The sequence below is a fragment of the Bos taurus genome, chromosome 12 (assembly GCF_002263795.3).
Source record: "Bos taurus isolate L1 Dominette 01449 registration number 42190680 breed Hereford chromosome 12, ARS-UCD2.0, whole genome shotgun sequence".
Lineage (NCBI taxonomy): Eukaryota > Metazoa > Chordata > Mammalia > Artiodactyla > Bovidae > Bos > Bos taurus.
The window spans coordinates 30,527,153-30,550,340 of record NC_037339.1 but is presented as its reverse complement, the minus strand read 5'-3'; the positions used below and the strand labels follow the sequence as shown (position 1 = coordinate 30,550,340).

Sequence of the window (23,188 nt, the reverse complement as noted above, 5' to 3'; positions counted from 1 at the left end):
AAGCAGATAAGTAGCTGTGAAGCACAGTTACCTGGTGAGTACCACCTGTGCAGAGTGCATTCCTGTCCCAATTATTCGAACCAAGCCCCTGATGCTGGGAAAGATTGAAGGAAAGAGAAGGGGATGACAGAGCATGAGATGGTTGGATGGCATCACAGATTCAATGGACATAAGTCTGAGCAAACTCTGGGAGTTAGTGAAGGACAGGGAAGCCTGGTGTGCTGCAGTCCATGGAGTTGCAAACAGTCAGACACGACTTAGTGACAACCACCACCACCACCCTGGGAGGAGGGTTATACCTCTTGATGCCTCTTGGAGAGAACAGTTCCTGATTCCACTGACAAAAAGTTTGGCCATATGACTTGTTTTGACCAGTGGTAACAGACTTGATGTGTGTGACATCTCAAGAGGAGTTTTAAGAGCCTCTGAGAGCTTGCGAACCCCCTTGCTCTCCTTCCAATGCTGTGAGAACAAAGTCAATGAAGGTTTTAGGGATCTCAAGAAGGGATCATTGTATGGAGCAAAATCACAGCTGTAGCAGAGCTGCAGATGACATGAGAATAAGATCCATACCTTTGTTCTTGCAAGCCACTGAAACCTGGGGCATATTTCATCCCTCAGTCTTACCGAGAGAAAGTGGACTGATTCACTACCCTCCATGGGGCACAAATGATAAATACTCAAAGAAGGACAAGGATGACATGGCTAATGTGTGCTCTTAGACTGAAAGCTCCTGGTGGCAGCAGCCTCATTCTCATGGATGCCAGAAACGCACAGCTCTCCAAACACATAGTCCCGGCTCCCGCCCATGGGAATTTGAGGCTGGCACAACACCACCATCACGGTGATGCCCTCCATTCATTATGTTTCGAACTGGAGTTCAATGGGGGTAAAGGCAGACCGTGGACTTATCCTCAGAGTCCCAAGCCACTCCCTGATCTCTGATTGCCCACAGGTCTGCAGGAAACCTCGAACCTGTCCCCAAAGTCCTGTCATGCGGCCTTTGAAATCTCACAGTGGATTCTCAGTTCAGAGAGGTCATCCCCCAGGCCCAGACTGTGTCTCTCTTTTTTTTTTTTTTGGTGGTTGTTCATTTGAAAGTAGGCACAGTATTTAAAGGTTTCTCATAGAACAAATGGGTTCTCTTGCTCAGTATGAGGAACACTAGATACAACGAGCTGTAAGGTCCCTTTTGGCTCTGAAACGGATCAGTCTTTCAGCATTATCCAATTTGGACATTATTTTCCTCACCATTTGATAGGCAGATGTCAAATTTATTAGTGGCACATATCAACTTTATGCAGTTAATTAGGGCAGAAAAACAGACGAATTTTCCAAGTGAATTGACATCATAATCTAAGTGAGATGAACATGGTTATAAGGCAAACCTGTCTCCGCTTATCAGAGAGTATTGTGTATGTTACTTTAAGAAAAAAGAACTAGTTAGATTAAAAATCTGTGAACAAAGTCAAAACAAAGAATTCAAATATATATTTTTTCACTCTTATACAGCCTGAGGGCAATAGCCACAAGAAATTACTATAAAGTGTGAGTAATGCAAAATAGATTTTGTGAATTTCCATCTGAAACGTGAATTTAATATACAACTACAAATTAAGAAATGCTTTTTGATTTATAAAGTAGGCTTGATTCATATGTGGAAAAAATTATGTCCCGTAGACAGCTCCAAGATGAACCCTAGGCTGCACATGGACCTGGAAAAGTGGAGGGGAGTTTCATAGACTGAGAAGATACTGTGACTGCAGAGCCAGACCTTCATCCACATTCGTCAAAACCAAAGCACCCAAGGCCACCGCCACCCGTCCTGAGAAGATGGGCAAAGCAGTCTGTCAGCGACTCACGACCAGCTATCACAACGACGGACCTCTAAGCTACTGAAAGGAACTGAAGTTCTGTGTTTACTTAGGGCATGTACACAGACTAACACCCAGCCTTACCCTGGGCTTTCGGCTTAGGAGCCAATGTCCAATCCCAGCTTCGCCATCGCCATGTGGTAAAGAAGTTTCCTCGTGTCACTATTTTTCATGAGGGCTTTTGCTTACAGGGTCACAGTGAAGACAGAGCCTTCTAGTAGGAGTCTCACTGCCCACCGGGCACGGAGCCATGACATGTGCGACATCCTGCAGGGGGGACAGCAGTGACTAATGCCCCCTGCCTCCCGTGACTCGCTGCTGCTAGTGTGTGAAAGAACCTGCTCTGATAGAAGGCAGACTGACACAAGTCAGCAGCGAGTGGGGATGTCACCTCTCTCGCCACGTGATAAACTCCTCTTTGTGCTTCAGAACCTGGCTGATAGCACCTCCTCTGTGAAGCCTTCCCTGTGCTTCTCCTCCTCCCTGCTGCTGCTTGGTCTCATGGCTGATGGATGGATCTGGCAATGGTTTGTTTCAGGGCTTTCTCTATGGGATGAGTTCTGTAAGGCAGGGGCTGTGCCTCAGATTTGCTGGGTATCCAGTAAGCTAAGCTGACTTTATAAAGGTCTACATAATAGACTAAGGATATAAGTGTTAGTCATTCAGTTGTGTCTGACTCTTTGTGACCCCATGGACTGTAGCCCACCGGGCTCCTCTGTCCATGGAATTATGCAGGCAAGAATACTGGAGTGGGTAGCCGTTCCCTTCTCCAGGGATCTTCCTAACCCAGGTCTCCTGCATTGCAGGCTGATTCTTTACCATCTGAGCCACCAGGGAAGCCCCCTAATACACCTAAATAAATCAATCAATAAATATCTGTATGAGATTCAAATGAGAAAAATACGGAAAAATAAATCCAGGCTAAATCCTTCTAGATGCCCTCCATGCATAATCCCCTGTGGATTACACAGAAGACTTCCTTATACAGAAAACTTTGGGAAACCACCCCCCTCTTTAGGAAACCTGAGACCCTCTGACATGATGTAATGCTTTTTCTTCCTATGAAAAGCAAACCGCAGCTCTGGTCTGTGATTCTTATGCGAGAAACACCAAGCTCTTCCCTATGTGACCTTCTCCAGGACACACACCTGTATATGCAGTAAGAAAAGACAATGAGACAGTGTGCAGTTTGTCAGCTCCCTGTTTAAAGTGCTTCTTTTTGAGGAAATTATGCTTGCTTGTATTGTTCCTATTGTAAAGAGGGAGAAATCTGGGTCTTAGTGTGGTAAACAGGGCAAGAGCACAACCACCAACATCCACGCTTTGGTTCACAAAAGGGACTAAGAGAAGTAAGAACAGAAGCCTCCCTCCTCCAGCCTCTTCTACCTTTGCTGGGAAAATAGCCCAAGAGCTCATGAAGCATTTGGCAAAACACTTCAGTGTACACGTGTCCACTCTGGCCACTGGGTAGGCCAATTTGGGGGTCCAGAAGCTTCAGGGTGACTTTAGGACCCCACTTTTGGTAAAAGTAGTGTGGGGACCGCCTTGATACAGCTCAGACTGTATTTGTCAGCAAATGAAAGGGTAGTGGGACACTTTGGGCTATTTCTGGGGTCCTAAGATTTCTGCTCCGTCACAATAGAAGCCTCAGAGCTAAGTCTAGTTCAAAGAAGAGAGCAGTCCCTAACCACGGCAGATCCCTTCCTGCCCTTGAGTCACTTCCCGCCCTGAGTCAAAGCGGCTCACTAATAAGCGAACAGACCCCACGCACTCTGACTGCAAGGGTCATCACTCCATCTACTGATCTCAGAGGCACCGACAGAGAGCAAGGGTGGGCAACCAGCGCCGCTTTATTTGCAGGAAAAAAACCCAAACAAAATAAAGGGAGCTATAGTGATGTGCCCGGAACTACCTCTGCAAGGAGGCCTTGTGGAGGAGGAAGCCTCACTTGTGGTGTTTGCTAGTTTCCACGGTGTAAATAACCTCACCATAGCTGATTTCAAGCCATCAGCAGGTTGAAAGACTGGCAATGTTGTTTTTAATAGTCAACAGTTGGATCCAAAAAAGCCTGCCATGAGCCAACTCTAGCACACTGTGCAACTTACATTTATTGAGGGTTTATGATGGGGCCATGGGCTTCCCTGGTAGCTCAGGTGGTAAAGAATCTGCCTGCAATGCAGGAGACCCTGGTTTGATTCCTGGGTCTGGAAGATACCCTGGGGAAGGGAATGGCTACCCACTCCAGTATTCTGGCCTGGAGAATTCCATGAACAGAGGAGCCTGGCAGGCCCCAGTCCATAGGGTTACAAAGAGCTGGACATGACTGAGCGACTTTCACTTTATGGCAGGGCCAGAGACTGATAAGCACTTTATATTTCAAGTGTCTCATTTCATCTTCCCAGCAGTCCTATAAGGAAGGTTCATCGTCACCATCCCCATTTGAAGGTGAGAAAACAGGGGCACAGAGAGGATAAGCCACTTGCCCACTGGGGCTGGGAAGAAGGGGCTGGAATCCCAGTCTGACTCCCCAGCTGAAGTCCTTCCAGCCCCACAGTGCTCTTTCGAGACAGACTCTCATTTCCATAGTAATGGATCTCTAGCCAAAGGGCAGGGCCTTCCATCCAGAGTCCACAGGGCCCCAGTGAGGCCAGACATCCCTCCCCCAGGCACAGAACACATGAGGGGGACTCCTTGCCTTTGTAAACTCAGCCTCCTCCTCCCATTTTCTTCCCTCCAATCTAACTCTCACCCCTTCACGCTTCCCTACCAGGAACAGCCGCCTCTGTCCTGCTGCGGGTGCCCCCGCAAGCCCATTCACGTATAGCTGACCTACTGTACCCCTGTGTCAACAAGGATGGGTCATCCAGCAGTGTCCTCCTTGGGAGTCTCACACTGGGAGAGCCCCCTGCACTTCCAGGGCAGGAGCCGACAAGGGCTTGGCCCCAGAGCTCGCTGTCCGCAGGAGGTAGAGGGCCTCTGCTGGACATGGCACAGGGATGGCTGATCAGTGAAAGCAAAGAGGTGGATGGGGATATATCCCTATATCCGAAAGTCAGGAGTTATTCCAAATCCAGGGAGACATGAAAACCCGGGATGGGAATTAAACTTGTCCTAAGTCCTTGAAGTGATCACCTCTAGGCTAAGCAGAATCAGGAAAACTGTCAGTGGGACTGACTAATAACAAGAATTTATGGGCATAGGAGGGTCAAGGAGCCAGATGCAGGCAAGACTCCCAGGCCCTGACCCCAGGATTTGTTTCCATTGTTCTGTGACTTTGTTGCCAAAAACAGCAAGTCTCTTATTAGAAACTCTAATATGTGCAATTTAACTTGAAATGATTTTCCCTATTTAAAAATCTGCCCAGTGAAGAGGTTCAGTAGGTTTTTAAACTATTCATACAAAATGCAACCTTCCAATTAATTTACAAGAACTGACTGATACCAGGAAAGATGCAAATTTAACAGCCAAAGTTAAATGAAAACTTCTGCATATTCAATGGCCCATAATTTAAAAATGAAGCTCATGATTTATAACTGCAGCCAATGATTTATTTCTTTCACCTGGATCTACACACTTTTGTGGGGTAACTTTTTCATTACAAAAGTCATTAAAAGCATGAAAATTAACAGAATCACTGTACCTAGTTAGCCTAGACCAAGGTTTGGTTTTTTAAAATGAAGTGTATTTAATCTCATGGCTCGCAATACAAGTATTGTTCATAATTTTTGGAAGGTATTTTGTGTCAGTAAAATGATTTTCCATGTTTTCATATTTATAGTCCTTAAACTTTTAAATTTTGTGCATATTTTTATAAATTACATACTTAATTACAAATATTCTGTAAATTATCATTTAGTAAATATAATACAGTGTAAAACTCAAAGCATCTAACTGGCAGAGAGCCACCGTCACAGGAGTTTGTGAGCACGTAGGAGTTTGTGTCCCAGGTCACACACAATGTGACCAGCACGATCCTGTCCCATCAGTCAAAGGCCATGAGGTCAAGAGCCACGACTAACGTGCACGCCGAGGGCTTTTCAGAGGCAAAAGTGAGGGCAGGGACTGACTGGATTTCTATAAACACTGCTCTTTAAAAACCACTTTAGGGACTTTCCTGGCAGTCCCGCAGTTGAGAGTCAGCACTTCCAAAGCAGGAGGCACTGGTTCCATCCCTGGTCAGAGAACTAGGATCCCACATGCCAAATGGTGTGGCCAAAAAAATTTTTTTAATGAAAAACAATCAATATTGTAGGCATAATTCCTTTGAAAAGTAAAATAATTATCATATAAAAGCAAAAGGTAAAAGTCTCCCTTTCAAGAGGTTTTTCATTTTGGTATGAAGAAAGAAAAATTCAGGTATTAAATTTTAAAAGGAACTTACCTAATCATAAAAGACTGTCCTAAAATATTAAAAATTAATTTATAGTACAAACTAACAAACTATGTAAGAAATAGGTATACTTTGAAAAGTACTGAAAAGATGTTCTCATTGTTTAATAATCCCACACTGAAAACTTCAGGGTGAAATGAGGTTTCATTAAGAATAGTAACTAAAGAGGTTGCTTCTTATGATTTGCAAATATGTATTTCATACCATTCTCTAATGAGAACCTAGGAAAATGGTGCTTTTCTTTTACTGTGAATATTTATGTATGCGGTTTCTAGCTGCCTTGAGCAAACTCCATTCTTAAATTGCTGTGTCTCTACAAATCTCTTAGAGCTGCTGTTTGGGATGACATTTTGTCCAATTAGTTGTCAGCGTACTTCCTTTTACCTTCCCAGCAATAACCTTACTTTTTCTAAGACAGTCAACCCGTTCAATTAAAACCGTACAAAAAGTTGTTCTGAGAGACCTACTGCTAGGCAACAGAAACCTGTTGAACTAAATCTCAGGTGGAAAACATTTCTGAAGACAGATGAGAACAATTACAGTCATCGCACAATAAATTATCAATTTAACCCAGAATAGAATACCGTTTTGTTAGAATTTACAGAGGTCAAAACAAAACCGACAACCTATGAGGATGTGAACATTCTTACGAATGTGTACGTTTATTTGAATATGTACAAATGTGTATACATATTCAGCAGACGTGACAGATCCCCGATCAACAGCTAACTGGGCTTGCTGTGTTTGATCAACCCACACCTGTTCCCTGTGCTGTGACTCTGGGAGACAGCTCGGAATGTCAGCGCGCTGGGTTTTCAAGAGAGCACTCCGATCACCAGTTCTTCACAGAAACGTGCTTTGAAGAGACACAAATGAAGCGAGTTCTTACAGTAAAGGCAGAACGACTTATTACACGAAATTCAAAGTGAACTTAGATTCGGAAATATAGGCTCTGCATTATAAACCAAACTAAAACACTGCACACACATTTATCTTGGAGAAAAAAGTTTGACTACGGAAAAGGCTTTTAAAGGCTCACAGAATTTATGAGAAGGGTTTCCTAAGGACTTGGAAACTAAATTTTTAAAAATTATTTTTTGCTGCATTGGGTCTTAATTGCAGCATGTGGGAATCTTAAGTTTCCTGACCAGGGATCGAACTCACATGCCCTACATTGGGAGGCAGATTCTTAACCACTGGACTGCCAGGGAAGTCTTCTAAATTGTCCTCAAAAAATAACAGTTATGAGTTATCCGCCAATGAATCAGAAATGTGAATTAAATTCCCTTTAAAATACACAAGGGTTTAAAAATTAGAGGAAATATTCTTGTTTAAGTATTTTTTAGAAATGTTATAAAATGTATTTGAAAATGCTTGAAAAATAGCTGGAGGTATTTTTATAAATCCCAAATGAAGCCTGACTCATCCATCTTTAATTACAACAATTACTAACACTATTGTTTAGGATTTATGTTATGGAATACAGTAGTCAGACCATGATTAGTTATTTGTTGAAAGAAGTTATTTAAGATGTGCTAATCGAAAGCATTTTGAACATTCAGAGCTAAACTTAGAAACTCAGTTCTGAGGTATTTTTTCAAATGCGGACACTGAAGCCAGGGCAAGTCATGGAGAAACTTTCAGAATGATCAATTCATTTCATAAAGCCTGCCCTGAAAGAGAAGTAGGTGTACCTCAGATACAGCAAAGGGCAACAATATTCCCAAAGTCATGGCTTTTATTTGGCTGCAGGGGGTCTTGGCTGAGGCACAGGGACTCTCTGGTTGCGGTGCTGGCTCAGCAGTTTGTGTGCAGGCTTAGTTGCTTCTGGGCATGTGGGACCTTTGACTGTGTGGATCACAATAAACTGTGGAAAATTCTTAAAGAGATGGGAGTATCGGGCCACCTTACCTCCCTCCTAAGAAACTTGTATGCAGGTCAAGAAGCAACAGCTAGGAATCGGGCATAGAACAATGAACTGGTTCAAAACTGGGAAGGGAGTAATTCAAGGCTGTATATTGTCACCCTGCTTATTTAACTTCTATGCAGAGTACATCATGCAAAATGCTGGGCTGGATGAAGCACAAGCTGGAATCAAGATTGCTGGGAGAAACAGCAACAACCTTAGATATGCAGATGACAGATATGCAGATGACTTCTGGCAGAAAGTGAAGAGGAACTAAAGAGTCTCTTGCTGAAAGTGAAAGAAGAGAGTGAAAAAAATGGCTTGAAACTCACCATTAAAAGCCTAAGATCATGGCATCCAGTCCCATTACTTCATGACAAACAGAAAGGGGAAAAAGTGGAAGCAGTAACGGATTTTATTTTCCTGGGCTCCAAAATTCACTGCAGACGATGACTGCAGCCATGAAATTAAAAGATGCTTGCTCCTTGGAAGAAAAGCTATCACAAACCTAGACAGCATATTAAAAAGCAGAGACATTACTTTGCTGACAAAGGTCTGTATAGTCAAAGTTATGGTTTTTCCAGTAGTCATGTAAAGATGTGAGAGTTGCATCATAACGAAGGCTGAACGCTGAAGAGTTGATGCTTTCAAATTGTGGTGCTGGAGAAGACTCGAGTCCCTTAGACTGCAAGAAGACCAAACCAGTCAATCCTAAAGGATATCAACCCTGAATATTCACTGGAAGGACTGATACAGAAGCTGAAGCTCCAATACTCTGACCACCTGAGGTGAAGAGCTGACTCACTGGAAAAGACCCTGGTGCTAGGAAAGATTAAGGGCAAGAGAAGGGGACAACAGAGGATGAGATGGTTCATTGGCATCATTGACTCAATGGATACTGAGAGAGAGTGGAGGACAGAGAAGCCTGGCATGCTGTGGTCCATGTGGTCATGGAGAGTCAGGCACGACTCAGCAACTGAACAATAAATTGTGGATCTTAGTTCCATGACCAAATATCAAACCTGAGTCTCTTGCATTACAAGGCAGATTAACCACTGGATCACCAGGGAAGTCCCCCAAATTCATAGTAATCCCACAACACAAGCCACTATTTTTTCCTATCATTAGAAACATAAATACTATAAAAGAATATATCACTGTAGTCTGCACAAAAGTCTCTTGGTTAAAAAAAAAGGCACTACAGAAAAGGGATGGTAAAACAGTGATCAATAACCCTCAGAAAAATGGGTTAACATTTATTTCAAGAATTGAGAATTTTTGCATTTAACACTGGAATATGGCAAAGGCCTAGGCTTTGGAACTAAACTAACTTAGGTTCCATTCCTTCTTCTGCTTCTTAGGAGCCAAATGACTAGAGCAAGTCACCCTATAAGCCTCAGCTGCTGCTTCTGCAAAAAAACGTGAATGTGAAAGTCACTCAGTCGTGTCCGACTCTTTTCGACCCCGTGGACTATACAGTCCATGGAATTCTCCAGGCCAGAATACTGGAGTGGGAAGCCTTTCCCTTCTCCAGGGGATATTCCCAACCCAGGGATTGAACCCAGGTCTCCCACATTGCAGGTAGATTCTTTACCAGCTGAGCCACAAGGGAAGCCCAAGAATACTGGAGTGGGTAGCCTATCCCTTCTCCAGCGGATCTTTCCAACCCAGGAATCGAACCTGGCACTCCTGCATTGAAGGTGGATTCTTTACCAACTGAGCTATCAGGAAAACCCTCTGCAAAATAAAAGGATAATAGTAAATACATCTTAAAACTAATGTGTGGACTTAATAAAGCAATAAAGGTAAAGTTCTAGCACGCAGCAAACATTATAAATGTCAGCACCAGTGCTGCATGATGTCAATCCATCTGGTATTTCTTATTCTTAACTACCATCTACTTGGATGAGCCGTCTCTATCAGCACCACGCTGCAGAGGTTTGAAGCCCCTTCATAAATGCGCTTGCTATCTGGTGTGCTTTCTTTACACCTTACCTGCAGCATTTATCAAGATGAGAAATAGACAGCTGTCCTGTTTCCCAATTCAGAATGTGATCCTGAACACATATCTTAAACTCTCTGTGGGCTCCGTTCCTTCACCTATAACATGAAGGGCCTGGACCAGGTCATTTGCTCCCCATTTCAGGTCTCAATGCCCGAGGCTGCTGCTGAGCCTCTCAACAACTCACAGGAAAGGTCCTAAGAAGATCTTAGAAAATGAGAAATCAGGGAAGAGCTGGCCATGACTTTTCGAATCACAAAGAGGATGGGAAGTGGGCACCGAACACACGTGTTCTCAACTCCCTCTCTCACCTGGCTGGCGGAACAGGATTGGCTGGGAATCGGAGGGGAAGGAGTCGCTGGTGAATCCTGGCCTCTGCTGGGCGGGGAGCAGCTGACCACAGTGACACTCAGGCAGGCAGGGAGGAGAGCTCGGGGTGCCAGTCTCCCAAGTCTGAACCTGGGTGGATGGGATCCGCCAGAGGACACTCAAGCCCACGCTGCCTCTCTCCCCATCTGTTTGCAAGCAGCAGCTGCCCCTGGCCAGGCAAGGCTTCCCTTGCTGTTTGCAACTGAAGTCCCGGCCCAGGCAAACCCCCCAGGACGCGTGTCCTCTGCTGTGTAGCGGTCAGCACAGCACTGGGCAGTGGGAGGCAGCACTGGCCACGGGCGCTGGAGAATGTAGAAAGGACTAAAGGGAAGAAGGCCCTAGCCACGCGTGTGTCCTCTTTTTGTCCTTAATTAATTTTGTACCTCATTCTTTTCCTTTATACCCTCTAAGAGATCAAATCCTCAACAGTCACAGCAAGGAAGAAAGGGGAGCCGTGGAATCAAGTTGTTGCTAGGTACCTTCCAGCTATAAATATCATACAACATGACAAAATAATGATGCATAAATAACTGCTTCACACTTGGGTCTACCTGGAACACTCTGGGAACCAAAGATAAAGCCAAAAGGCCACAGATAGCCTAGAGAAACGACACAAACACTGAGCGCTCAACCAACACACTCCCTATCACTCTTCACCCCCAAATGGCTGTACTCCTAATTCACCCATAATTCTAACACGTCTAACAACGTATTTCTTTCCATTAGGTTCATTGAAAGACTGCAGGTCAGAAATTGGAAGAGAAATAAAGGCTGACAGCCTGATAACGAGAGTAAAAATGCTATGAAAGCAAACACCACAACTCAAAGACCACGGAGTGACAGGCAGAAAAGCTTGCTCGCCCCTCCGCTGGCTGCTGAGGGGGGCGCATCACAAGGAAAACTCTGAATCACAAAGAGAAGGTGATGTTCAAATTCTGTGTTTTACAAAGTCAGAGAACAAGTGTGACATCTTTTAGAAAGCTTTTAATAAAAGCCAATTAAAAAGATAAGCATATGAAAAGATGTTTGACCTCATGTCACTAGAGAATTCAAAATTGAAACAGCACTGAGAACCCAGGAGACCCCTGTTAGCATGGCTCAGTGAGAACCCCGACAACACCAAATGCCCACGAGGATGCCGAGCCACAGGGACCCTCACTCACGGCTGCTGGGGATGCAAATGGTGCAGTCACTTGGAAACGCAGCCTGGCGGTTTCTTACAAAACTGAACATAACTCTTAACCACACATTCCAGCAACTGTCCTCTCAAGTAAGTACTCAAATGAGTCGAAAACTTACGTCCACACAAAACGCTGAGCAGGAATGTTGACAGTTTTGTTCATGAATGTTGAAGCCTGGGAGCAACCAGGATGTCCTTTCAGTGGGTGGTGGATGACCAAACTGGCACATCCATGTAATGGATTATTATTCCCCGATGAAGAGAAATGAACCATCAGCCACAAAAAGACAAGGAGGAATCTTAAATGCATACGGCTAAGTGAAAAAAGCCTGTCTAAAATGGGCACGCGCTGTGCGACTGCAGCTATATGGCATCCTGGAAAAAGACAAGCTGTGGACACAGCAGAAAGACCACTGGGTGCAGGGGTGAAGAGAAGGGGCAAAGGTGAGGATTTTAGGTCAGCGACACTGTAATGGTGGGTTTACGACACGACGACACGATGCTTTTGTCAAACCTGGTGAAGTGAAATGTAGACTGTGAACTTTAGTAATAATCAATACTGATCCAACTAAAACAAGTCAATCACACTAAAGTGAAGATACCGATAAAAGGGGAATGGCGGGGTGAGGTGAGGACGGAAGAAGTGTATGAGAACTCTACGGACACACAAGCTTAATTTTTCTGTAAACGTAAAACTGCTCAAAAAATAAAGCCTGTGAATTTTTAAAAAGTAGCTTTGGAGGATTCATAAAATAAGACATAGACACCCAGAAAATTCACCTTATGGAACACCCACTTTGCAAAACGGTCCTACACAAGGAAGACAAATGTATTTGTTAAAAGAAAATTAACTGAAAAGCCATTCTTATCTTACCTGTATCAAGCCTGAAGTTATTAGCATAATGCATGGCAAACACAAAATAATGGGTTTACAATATGTGATTTTGTAAGAACTAAAACTCTGGAAAAAGTCATCCCTTGTTGCGAGGGATTTGTTACTCCCACTGGTGGCAATAAGTGGACTAGAGACTGTAAATCAAACATGAACCACAAAGAAAACACCGACAAGCCACGCTCTAGAAATTTATTACCAAATTACACTCTATGCACAGACACAGCTCAGCTCGTGAAACTAGCAATGTGGCCACACAAAATGTAAGGAAAAGCACATCTAATAAATACAATTTGGAAACATCTTTTTAAGTTAGGTTCAAAACACTGGGACACAGACACTGAAACGAGAATCTTAACAGAACACCAATGGTCACAGCACAGAGCGATCTTACTGGACGCTGTGTCTGCACAGCCTTAACCGAGGGCATCAGTTGCTGCCGTGTGAATGGACGTGTCGCATGCCCACCTCTGTGTGTCATCACGAAGCACTCAGGCCCTTGTACAGGAAGGGTTAGGTCCTTGCCACACGAGTGTGCACTGGTGGTCAAGCCGCCGTGACAGAGGTGGGAAGACTAATGTAGATATTTGCAGAGGCTTCAACTGGAGGGTGTGACTTTGCCAGAGGAAGAACCACCAGCATCTTCAATTAAACTTTCAGTGTTAAAAAAAAAAAAAGTGAGTGAGAGAGGAGAGAGAAGGAAGCGATTCAAAAAACAAATCTGCCTAGATGATGAACTGAATTTCAACATGGTTCAGTTCATTCCCACGTGAAACTAAGCTTGCTGAACTGAGGTAGACTCCGGAAATGACATGTGCAAAGACTCAGGTTTTCCAAAGGGTAATATTTAGTCATTTCAGAGCTTGGAGAACAAAAGTGTGTCTTATAATTTTGAACATAAAATCAGAGTCCTTTCACTGGAGGAAAACCTCCATATTAATTCCCTATTTGTTGTGCCAAATTTCCAGAAATGTACACACTGCTGGTGACAAAGCAGAATCTAGATTATTTATATATATATATATAATAAAATCAATCAAGAAATGAGAAACGGAAAATAAAAAAACTAAATCTGATGACATTACCTTCATATTTTTCCTGTTTTTATTAACAAGTCAACTGGAAATTTAGAAATATCCCTCAACTTAAAGAGTTATTCAGAGCCAAAAAAAAAACTAATAAAAATGCAAAGAATTATTGTCAATTTGTGAATGTTTAAAAACATAAGTGTTACTTAGGGCTTTATTTTTTAAATATTCATATCGTTTCCACAAGAGAAAACAACATTAAAAGCAAATGTCCTAAAAAATTAAATAAGTGAGTATAAAAAGCCTAATTTAAAAGTATAAATAAGTAAACACAGTAATTATAATGTGGTTTTAGCTTTTTCTGAAAAAAAAAAGTTAGCAGCAATGAGACTAAAACATTTGGGGTTTAAATATCTGAATTCCTCCAATATGCCTTCCAACTGTAATTCCTACCCTTTTCTATTGTGACAGATTTTTAAATTCACATAAATATTATGTACATCACAAAGTAAGTAGTATATATAGTATATAAACAAATCTATACAATCAAAACAGTTATGGAACAGAAGATACAAAACGAATGTTAAAAGAATGACTACCATTGCTTCCTTATGGGGTTAAAGCGGCCCTTTCTTGGAAAAGGCCAGCAATTACCCTTAGCATTCTATGCCTATCACACACAGGAAATACCCTAAGGTGACTTACTGTTCGCAAGAGAAACGGAAGTGTGGGAATCTATAATGCCAAGACTCAATGATCAAAACAACCCAGAGGAGCCAAAGCCCACAGGACAAGCAAACGCCTGCCTTGTCCTTCACTGGACCTCTAAGTCCTTCAGGGTCAGGAGAGTAAAAACAGAACAGTGTCAGCTGATCTATGATTCTCATCATGGATTCAGCAGCGTATACAGAAACCTCCCAGGAAGGAATTCAAACTCAAGCTGTTCAAAACCTACGGCATCAATAATGTCATGTTTCAAAGAGTCAGCCTACACGTAGCGAAGTGGAAGAGTGACAATTATATTGAAAATCTGGGCAGTGTATTTTTCCTGGTGTAGCAGCTATATGTTTGTTTACAGTAGATTCACCAGACACTTGCTCATTTTTTGAATAATTAGCGATTTCAGCCTACTTTTTGACAGTCAAATATCACATCATAAAAAGTGCAATCTCCAGAGCCCAAACAAAGCCCCCACAGGCAGCTGGAACATAGCGTGCTACTTCTTTCAAGCTGTCCTGGCATTTTGGAGGCAGAGGTCCAAGCCCAGCACGTATCTGGTCATTCTGGACCGCTGACGACGCTGCTGACTAGAAGACAAAATCTGGACGCCAACGTCTACTTTCTACTTGGATTTATAGAAGGTTTCAGCCATTTGTCTGGCACATTTCATGAATATTAATTTCCTTCTAAAAACAAAGGAATTATCCAAGCAAAATGTTTGCAATAAACATGTAACAGGTTTACAGGTTCTCCACAATTACATGTGTACATGTTCAGAATAAACATGTAGCTTGGGAAATGGCAAAAATGGTTCTTGTAAACAGCCAGGTCTATAACAGTTGTATTGTTCAAGCAAATGGATTCCAGTTCTAATTTTAAAGCAAATTTGGAGAAAGAAAAACTTTCATATATAATCTTTCCAAAGCACACACAGGTTACCGTGCCTTTCATTTTCATTAGCTAGAGCCAGGATCCTTTAAGGGGTTAAGACATACCGAGCATTCACCATCCTCTACAGAAAAACCAGGGAAGTGAAAAAGCACACACGACTGACGGAACACAGTGAAGACAAGCTCCAGGAACTAACCAACTGACAGTTTTTTAAAAAACCACAATCACTATGTTATTATGCATGAAGAAGTCAGGAAAAATTGAAACAGAAGCCAAGACAAATAACATAAAATCTAGAAATATGGTCTAACTAATCAACTAGCATACACAAAATTTTTGGCAATCAAAACACTAAGGTTTTAACCATGACCCCTTGGATTTCATGAAAAAAATAAGCTACTGGCTGGCAGTAGTCTGCAAGATTATGTTAGTGGGATTATTTATTTTTAAAAGTTCATGAATAAAAGGAATTAAGATGAACTAATTCAATTAAAATCATGATATCTCATGATTTTATCTCTTTTAATCTATGCCTCAGAGGAAAGGGGGAGGGCGATTTAAAGCATCAGATGAATACTGCAGGTCAGAGTCAGACTTATCTAAAAGTTACATAGTCTTAGTAGGGCAAAAGCTCCTAAGCAAGTTGCTAAAAGTTATCTTCAACTGTGAAAAAAGCTGTATTATTTTTAAATTATTAGCTACTGTCTAAAATTAAAAATTCAGGATACCATCCAATATAATTTTTTTTAAAGCTTGACTATCAAAGCATAGGTTGCCCAGTCAAAATAACAATTTTTAAAAACTAACATTCGGCTACTCATAACTAGATACACGGCCTCTCTTTTTCTGGCCTCCTTCTTGTCTAATTCCTGCTGAAGTGAATGAGCAAGGCTGATTTCTAACCTAACCTTAGTGTGCATACAAGCACTCAACCTAGACAAGGAATGGTTTCTAAACGTTCAACTGAACATCATTCATTACGCACGATGCTGTTTTGTTAATAAACAAGCTGTCCAGAAACCATAAAGAGTTTGCTTTGTTTTGCATTAGCCACAAGAGAGTGGACTTGTTTAGAATACCAAAGCATTTATTTAGAATACGAAAGGCAAATTCAGCAAAAAACAATGTTAGAGCAAGGGTTGATCTGTTGAACTTATTGAAAGAAGAGTGAAAACAAACTCAGAAGTCTAGAACGAAGAGGAAGGTCTTATGCAAACATGATACTTTTCCCGCCCTTCCAATATGAAGTACTGCCAGCAAAAATACTCCAGACCAGAGGAGCCACCTGGCAAGATGATTCAAAAACCACAAAGCATGAAGCTATACACCCCCACAAAGCTCAATAAGTGATTAAATAGCTAGTGGAGGAAATGGTGAGGGAAGGGAAGGTAAACATTCAAACGGTATAACAGCCTCTAACAGTAGTGGTTGAATGCTGAAGGTTTAACTAGCAGATTCATTATTTATTCCAAAACTATCACTCTTCACAATAAGGAACAGTTCTGACACAAACCCTGTTCTGATGCTAAAAGTCAACAGAAACAGGTCCTTCATGTTCAGAGCAAAGAAGAGGAAAAAAAATGCAAAGTCAGAAACAGAGTTCCTTCTAGATGTTCTGTAAACGAGTTTCTACAACAGCACATGGGTCACTTTCTTCAGCCCTCTGCACTCTGGTGCGGGTGTGCAGTCATAACGCATGGACACGTGAATGTCAGGCTCTCTGTGTAGGCTTTTCTTATTTCTCAACTACATGTATACTCTTTGTGGTTTTAAATTGTTTTCCTTTCAGAGAAAAATCTCTCCAATGAAAAGTTTCAAACCTGTTTTAAAAAAAAAAATTGCTGGAATTTCTTCACATTTTATAGACAAAAATACCAGAAATGAAAGAGCTGACAGAAATTCAAGCAGATCCAAATTCTACCATCCACTTTTCATATTTCTCTAAGTCTGCTGCAGAGACAGACTTTGCGATTTTCTTAAGAGCCAACTCAAAGTCTCCTCTGGTCACGGGCATCTGAAGCTCCTCTTTAGAGAGTGCACGGATCTCTTCTGGACTGAGACCGTTGATTCGCCGTCTCATGGCCATTAAGGATGCATCCCTAAAAACATACCAGGATCAGTGAGAATTTACTGTTGTGAATGTTTCAGACACATCTATTATGATAAAGTTAAGGGAACACATTCAAAAGATCATTTTTACATGTTTTTATGATGCCACTCAGAATTTTCCACTTCAGAGAGAGACATCCTGAGGGTTCAGGAAAGGTGAAGACAGGGTGCTAAGGATTTAACCATAAAAGGGACTGCTGGTGAATCCTAAAAGTCTAGGTTGGGCTCAGATGGTGCTGAATTTTCTTTTCCCTCACTTGCTCTTCACAGACAGCCCAGAAGTCTAGGAAACTGAAGGGGAATTATGAAATACGGAATTGCGGACTTGGAAATAAATATAAGGCTAATGTTAGGATAACTTAAATCTTATGACAGTTTGTCTACAATCTAAGCAGGGGAAGAAAAGTCAAGAACCTTTCTCCCTGGAGCATGAATACATGTACACACAGTAGATATGGGTGGGCAAGTGAAGAAGTAAAATCTGGCTTCTCCAGATCCTATTTTCAACTCTATTCTTGATCACTTGTAAATTATGCAGGTTAAGTAGACAATGACTGCTCACAAGATAGCTAACTGGCAGACAAGCCAATCAAAATTTCACATTTTTATACATTTTACTATAGCAATAGTAGAAGCTGTTATGAGCTTCCTGAGTGCCACTAAACTTAGATGTACACAGAAAAGTAATCGTAGAAAAAATGAGTAACATAGATATCACGGTTTTTACTGATGTCAATTTAAGTGTTGTCAGGAAAGTTAAGTACTGAAAAAAAATCCTCTTGAGTGATGTGAACTGTCTAAAAGTTATGTTACTAAACTGAAAGGGATATTTACATATATATATATATATATATATATATATATATAAAATTGATCACTTTTCTTCATCTGTGTGTAGTAAAATAATGCCAACCCAAACTAAATGATATTATTTTATGTTGATGTAGCGAGGCTCCAATTTAGGGCTAAATTAATCTCAGGTTGTTGAAGTTATTATTAACAAGTTAGGCAAAACAATTTCTTAAAAATCAAAGGCTATACAAGGTGAACATATTGTTATATAACTATTCATCTAACAATGACCAGTGAAGTGTCACAGAAAACAACTAATACAAAAAGGTCACAGATCATTAAAAAAAAAAAAAAAATACCTGCAAACGTTAGTTATATCAGCACCAGAGTACCCCTCAATCTTCTCTGCTATATCTTCCAGTTGAATATCTGGATCCAGCTCAACCTCACGAAGATTGATTTTCAGAAGCTCAGTTCTTCCTTTTGCTGTTAAAAGATTTTTTTGCTACTATTAGATATTTTACTTTACAAACCATTTTGTTAAGAAATCATCTATTAACATTCAGGAAAAGAAACAGAGTCTAATGCAAAGAAGAGTAAATAACTCTGAGTCTACAGATAATACTGATTTACCCCATGACCTGGAATCATGTAACTTCCTGTGGGCCTTAGCTGCAATGACTAATAACTGAAACAAAACTCGGAGTTTTCCTAAAAGATTGTGAAGACACTTGCCATGCGAACAAAGGTTTGAGATCCTTTATGAAAAATAAAAACATTAGTATTCTAGCACCAGAAATCCTTTTGTAAAAACAAAAATGTACTTAGCCTAGTTTTATGAAACTAGAGCACATGGAGTATAACTCCTGAGTTACTTTGCTCATCTTCTAGTACGACACAGGAAAAGCTTTCTAGAACTCTAATCGGTATTTTTTTTAATCTAGTTTTCTTTTCCTAGAAATTAGCAATTGGCACAAAACGCTTATTAATATATTTTTTTTAATGTGGAGCCAGCTCACAGACATTCGTTGTTCCAATGTGACTGAAAATGTGTATGAAGTGAGCCCAAACAAACTGCAGACTTTTTAATATAACCAATCTTGCTGTTTTACCACCAGTTTTTGTGGCAAATCTGCTTCATACAGCACACTAAGATGATGCAAAATTAGTTCAGATGTGGCTCTCTATTATTTTCTAATAGGCAAAATGAAATTTAATTATCTCAATTTTTATTTTGAAAATTTAAAAATTTCAAGTAAAAACAGACTCAGTGAACGCCATCTACCTTTTCTTTAGATCCCCCAGCTGTCACCCAGTTATCACCCCCTTGCCTTCTCCTCTACTCCCCTACCTTATCAACTGTGAGGAGCTACAGGCATCACAACACTGTACCTTAAATTACTCAGCAGTGTCTCCTAGGAACAAAGGTATCCATACAATCATCTCACTAAGCAGGAAATTTAACACCGGTACGTGAGGATTATCTAATATACAATCCAGACTGAAATGTCCACATTTGTCCCAGGCTTTCATTCCTTTCTTAAAGACCTAAATTACAGATGGCATTAAGTTATTGTCTCTTTAATTTTCTTCAGTCTAAAACAGTTCCCCAGTGTTGTTCTGTTTGTGCCGTCTTTCACGACACTGACAATTCTCCCCCATACGATCTTACAGAGTTAAGGCATTCCAATAAAACACTCCATCAGGTACGTTTGAACCTGACAGGCAGATAGATATGAAAATGTTAATGGAAAGAACCAAGAATAACCAAGACACTCTGGAAGAAAAAAGGCAAGGTGGGAGGAACTGCTCTACTACAGAGCTGCTGCTAAGTCACGTCAGTCGTGTCCGACTCTGTGTGACCCCATAGACGGCAGCCCACAGGCTCCCCCGTCCCTGGGATTCTCCAGGCAAGAACACTGGAGTGGGTGGCCATTTCCTTCTCCAATGCATGAAAGTGAAAAGTGAAAGTGAAGTCGCTCAGTCGTGTCCGACCTCTAGCGACCCCATGGACTGCAGCCCACCAGGCTCCTCTGTCCATGGGATTTTCCAGGCAAGAGTACTGGAGTGGGGTGCCATTGCCTTCTCCCCTACTACAGAGCAATAAGATTCAAATCTCTGTAACACTCTTGCAGAAGCAGACGAACAGATCCAGGATAGAGAATGGGAAGCCCAGAAGCAGAGCAGGGCATACAGTGTGGACACCTGATTCAGGCAGTGGGAGAAAAAGTCTTTTCAATAAATGACACCAGAAGTGACTATTCACAGAAGGAAAAAAGTGAAATTGGGTCATACCTCACCATACATAAAAATCAGTACCAGATGTATTACTGATCTAAATATAAGATGCAAATTCACAAGCATTTCAGAAGATAAAGCAGGAATCTACCCTAATGACCTCGGAGTAAGTATTCATAAGACATAAAAGAAATCGATTACAAACAAAAAGACTAATAAATTGACCATATTAAAATCAGGAACTCCTGTTCATCAAAAGACACGGCTTATAAACTCAGTGAAAACACACAATCTACAGAGTTTGAGAAATACAACAGACGAGACAAAAAACTTATATCTAAAATAGTTAAAGAATTCCTACAAATCAGTAAGAAAAAGTCAGACCACCTAACAGAAAAATGGGCAAAAAACTTGAACACGTATATCACAAAATTCAAATGGCCAATCAGTAAAGGAAAAGATGTTCAAATTCCTTAATAGTAAAGGAAAGACAAAGTAAAGCACAATAAGCACTGGCACACATTTAGAAGTCTGACAAGACTAGGCGATGGAGAAATGCACATATGGGAACTCTCACATGCTGCTGGGAGGAGTGTACACTAGAGCAACCACTTTGGTTTTTTGGTTTTTTAATTTAATTTTATTTTTTAACTTTACAATATTGTATTGGTTTTGCCATATATCAAAATGAATCCGCCACAGGTATACATGTGTTCCCCATCCTGAACCCTCCTCCCTCCTCCCTCCCCATACCATCCCTCTGGGTCGTCCCAGTGCACCAGCCCCAAGCATCCAGTATCGTGCATCGAACCTGGACTGGCGACTCGTTTAGTATATGATATTATACATGTTTCAATGCCATTCTCCCAAATCATCCCACCCTCTCCCTCTCCCACAGAGTCCAAAAGACTGTTCTACAAGCCAGAAAGAAAAACACCAATACAGTATACTAACACATATATATGGAATTTAGAAAAATGGTAACAATAACCGTGTATACGAGACAGCAAAAGAGACACTGATGTAGAGCAACCACTTTGGAAGACAGACTGGATTTATCTACTGATGTTTCAGCTACGTTACATGACCCAGCAATTCGCTCCTAGGACGGAATGCTCCATCATGGCCTAAGGAAACTTAGGCACTGGCACCACTACAGCACACAGAAGAATGCTCAGAGCAGCAGAGCAGCCTAAACCTGGAAATAAGCATTAACAGCCATCAAATAACATGATGGGTAATTGTGGCATGACCACATAATGGATATTATGGGCTGAACTGTGTCCCCGCTAAATTCTTAAGTTGAAACTCTAGGCTCCAATGCAATTGGTAGCATTCCACACACAGCAGGTGGATGTTAGTGAATGAACATCACTTTGCTCTTTTAGTCCCAGTACTAGAACATCACTATGTTTGTAAATCAGAATGTTTTATGTGGCCTGTCCTAAGAACTTAAAACACTGAGTTTAACCTAACGCGTTCTTCCACAGAAATAAAACTCTCAACAGCCAACTTCAAGGAACTCTGGGGCCTAAGCCTGCTCCTACGTGAAGGCCTTGTAGGACTGAAGCTCAGTAGGCAGCACGCTCCTCTCCCCCAGTGACCATGACGTGGGGAAAGTAACTTCTGACACTGGTTCTATCCATGATTTGTTAGAAGAGTCTAAGTAGGATTTATCACCTCTATAAAACTGAATTAATGATACTTAATAACATTGTGAAAGGATTTAATGAGGGTTTAATGTGGCAACAACAGCATAAAGAACTGTCAACACTACATGACCAAGTTAGTACACATTTGAAATTTAAATAAACACTGTCAGATCACACACTTGTAGTAACAATTCTTCTTGAGTACCCGAGGCCGTCCAGCACGGCGGGTAACCAGCATGTGCTCCAGGGCCGGGCATACATCCAGCTCTGCTGCCCTGGGAGGACACCTAACCCTCGGGGCTTCAGGCTCTCACGAGGAAAGGTGAGAAGAGACTCGACCTCACGAGCCCCGTGCCATGAGCTAACACCTGAAAGGCGCAGCCCATAGGCAGCACGAAGTAAGTGGTCATTGTCCCACCACCCCCAGTCAATCAACAAACAGGACTAGAGGGAGACAGAGAAAGCCAGAGCCCTTCTATAAAGGACCAACTGGGAGATGGACAACACAGAGGAAACGGCCAAGGGAGTGGAGCCCACACAGGGAGACAGGTCAGGGCAAAGAAGACCTCAAAGAACTGGTGTGTTTTCATTGACTCAGAAAAACCAATAAAATTTAAATAGAAAGGAAGAGAGAAAACACCCTGGGAAATGAGAGCACTGTAAACCGTGACATGAGAGTAGGAAGAAGCACGCGTGAAAAAAATGTAAGTAGAAAAGTAAAACAGAATACTAAGAAATGCAGACACAAAAATGAAAGGTAAGGTATTGAAAAGAGAGCTTCAAAGAAGCACTCTAACCCTGATGTGATAGGAAATAAGAATCATTTGGAGTCTAAGAGACTCTGTGATGCCCTGGTGGTTTAGGGAGGTGAGTCTAAAAGCAAAGCATAACTAAACGAAGGTGCTGGAGAAAGGCAGTCGTCAGGCTGACAGGAGGTTGCTGCCGTCATTCAGATGCATCAGGTATTCAGTGAGCGGCCAAGCTCCACCTGAGCCTGTTACCTGACTTCCTCCTCATGTTGACCACGGCAGACGGGAGTCACCAAGGTGGCCTGACAGCCTCTCGTCCACATGCACTTCTACAACGTGGTGCCATCCCCACCCACTGGTGGTCTCACTCCCCTCCACCTGAAAATGGGTGGGCTT

At 41.8% G+C, this 23,188-nt stretch overlaps 1 protein-coding gene across 11 annotated transcripts in view; it reads right to left on the bottom strand.

The window, feature by feature from the left end:
• Positions 1-12,791: 12,791 nt before the first annotated feature.
• KATNAL1 (katanin catalytic subunit A1 like 1) overlaps positions 12,792-23,188 on the bottom strand; it is a 59,140-nt gene continuing 48,743 nt past the window's right edge. For 9 of the 11 annotated variants that reach the window (XM_010810724.4, XM_010810725.4, XM_059892084.1 and 6 more), the window contains 2 exons: positions 18,513-18,639; positions 12,792-17,351 (listed from right to left, as the gene is read on the bottom strand). In XM_010810724.4, coding sequence (XP_010809026.1) covers positions 17,153-17,351; positions 18,513-18,639 — 326 coding nt within the window. In that variant the 3' untranslated portion in view covers positions 12,792-17,152. The remainder of the gene's footprint in view (positions 17,352-18,512; positions 18,640-23,188) is intronic. The other 2 variants (XR_236621.5, NM_001192918.1) reach the window with 2 other exon arrangements.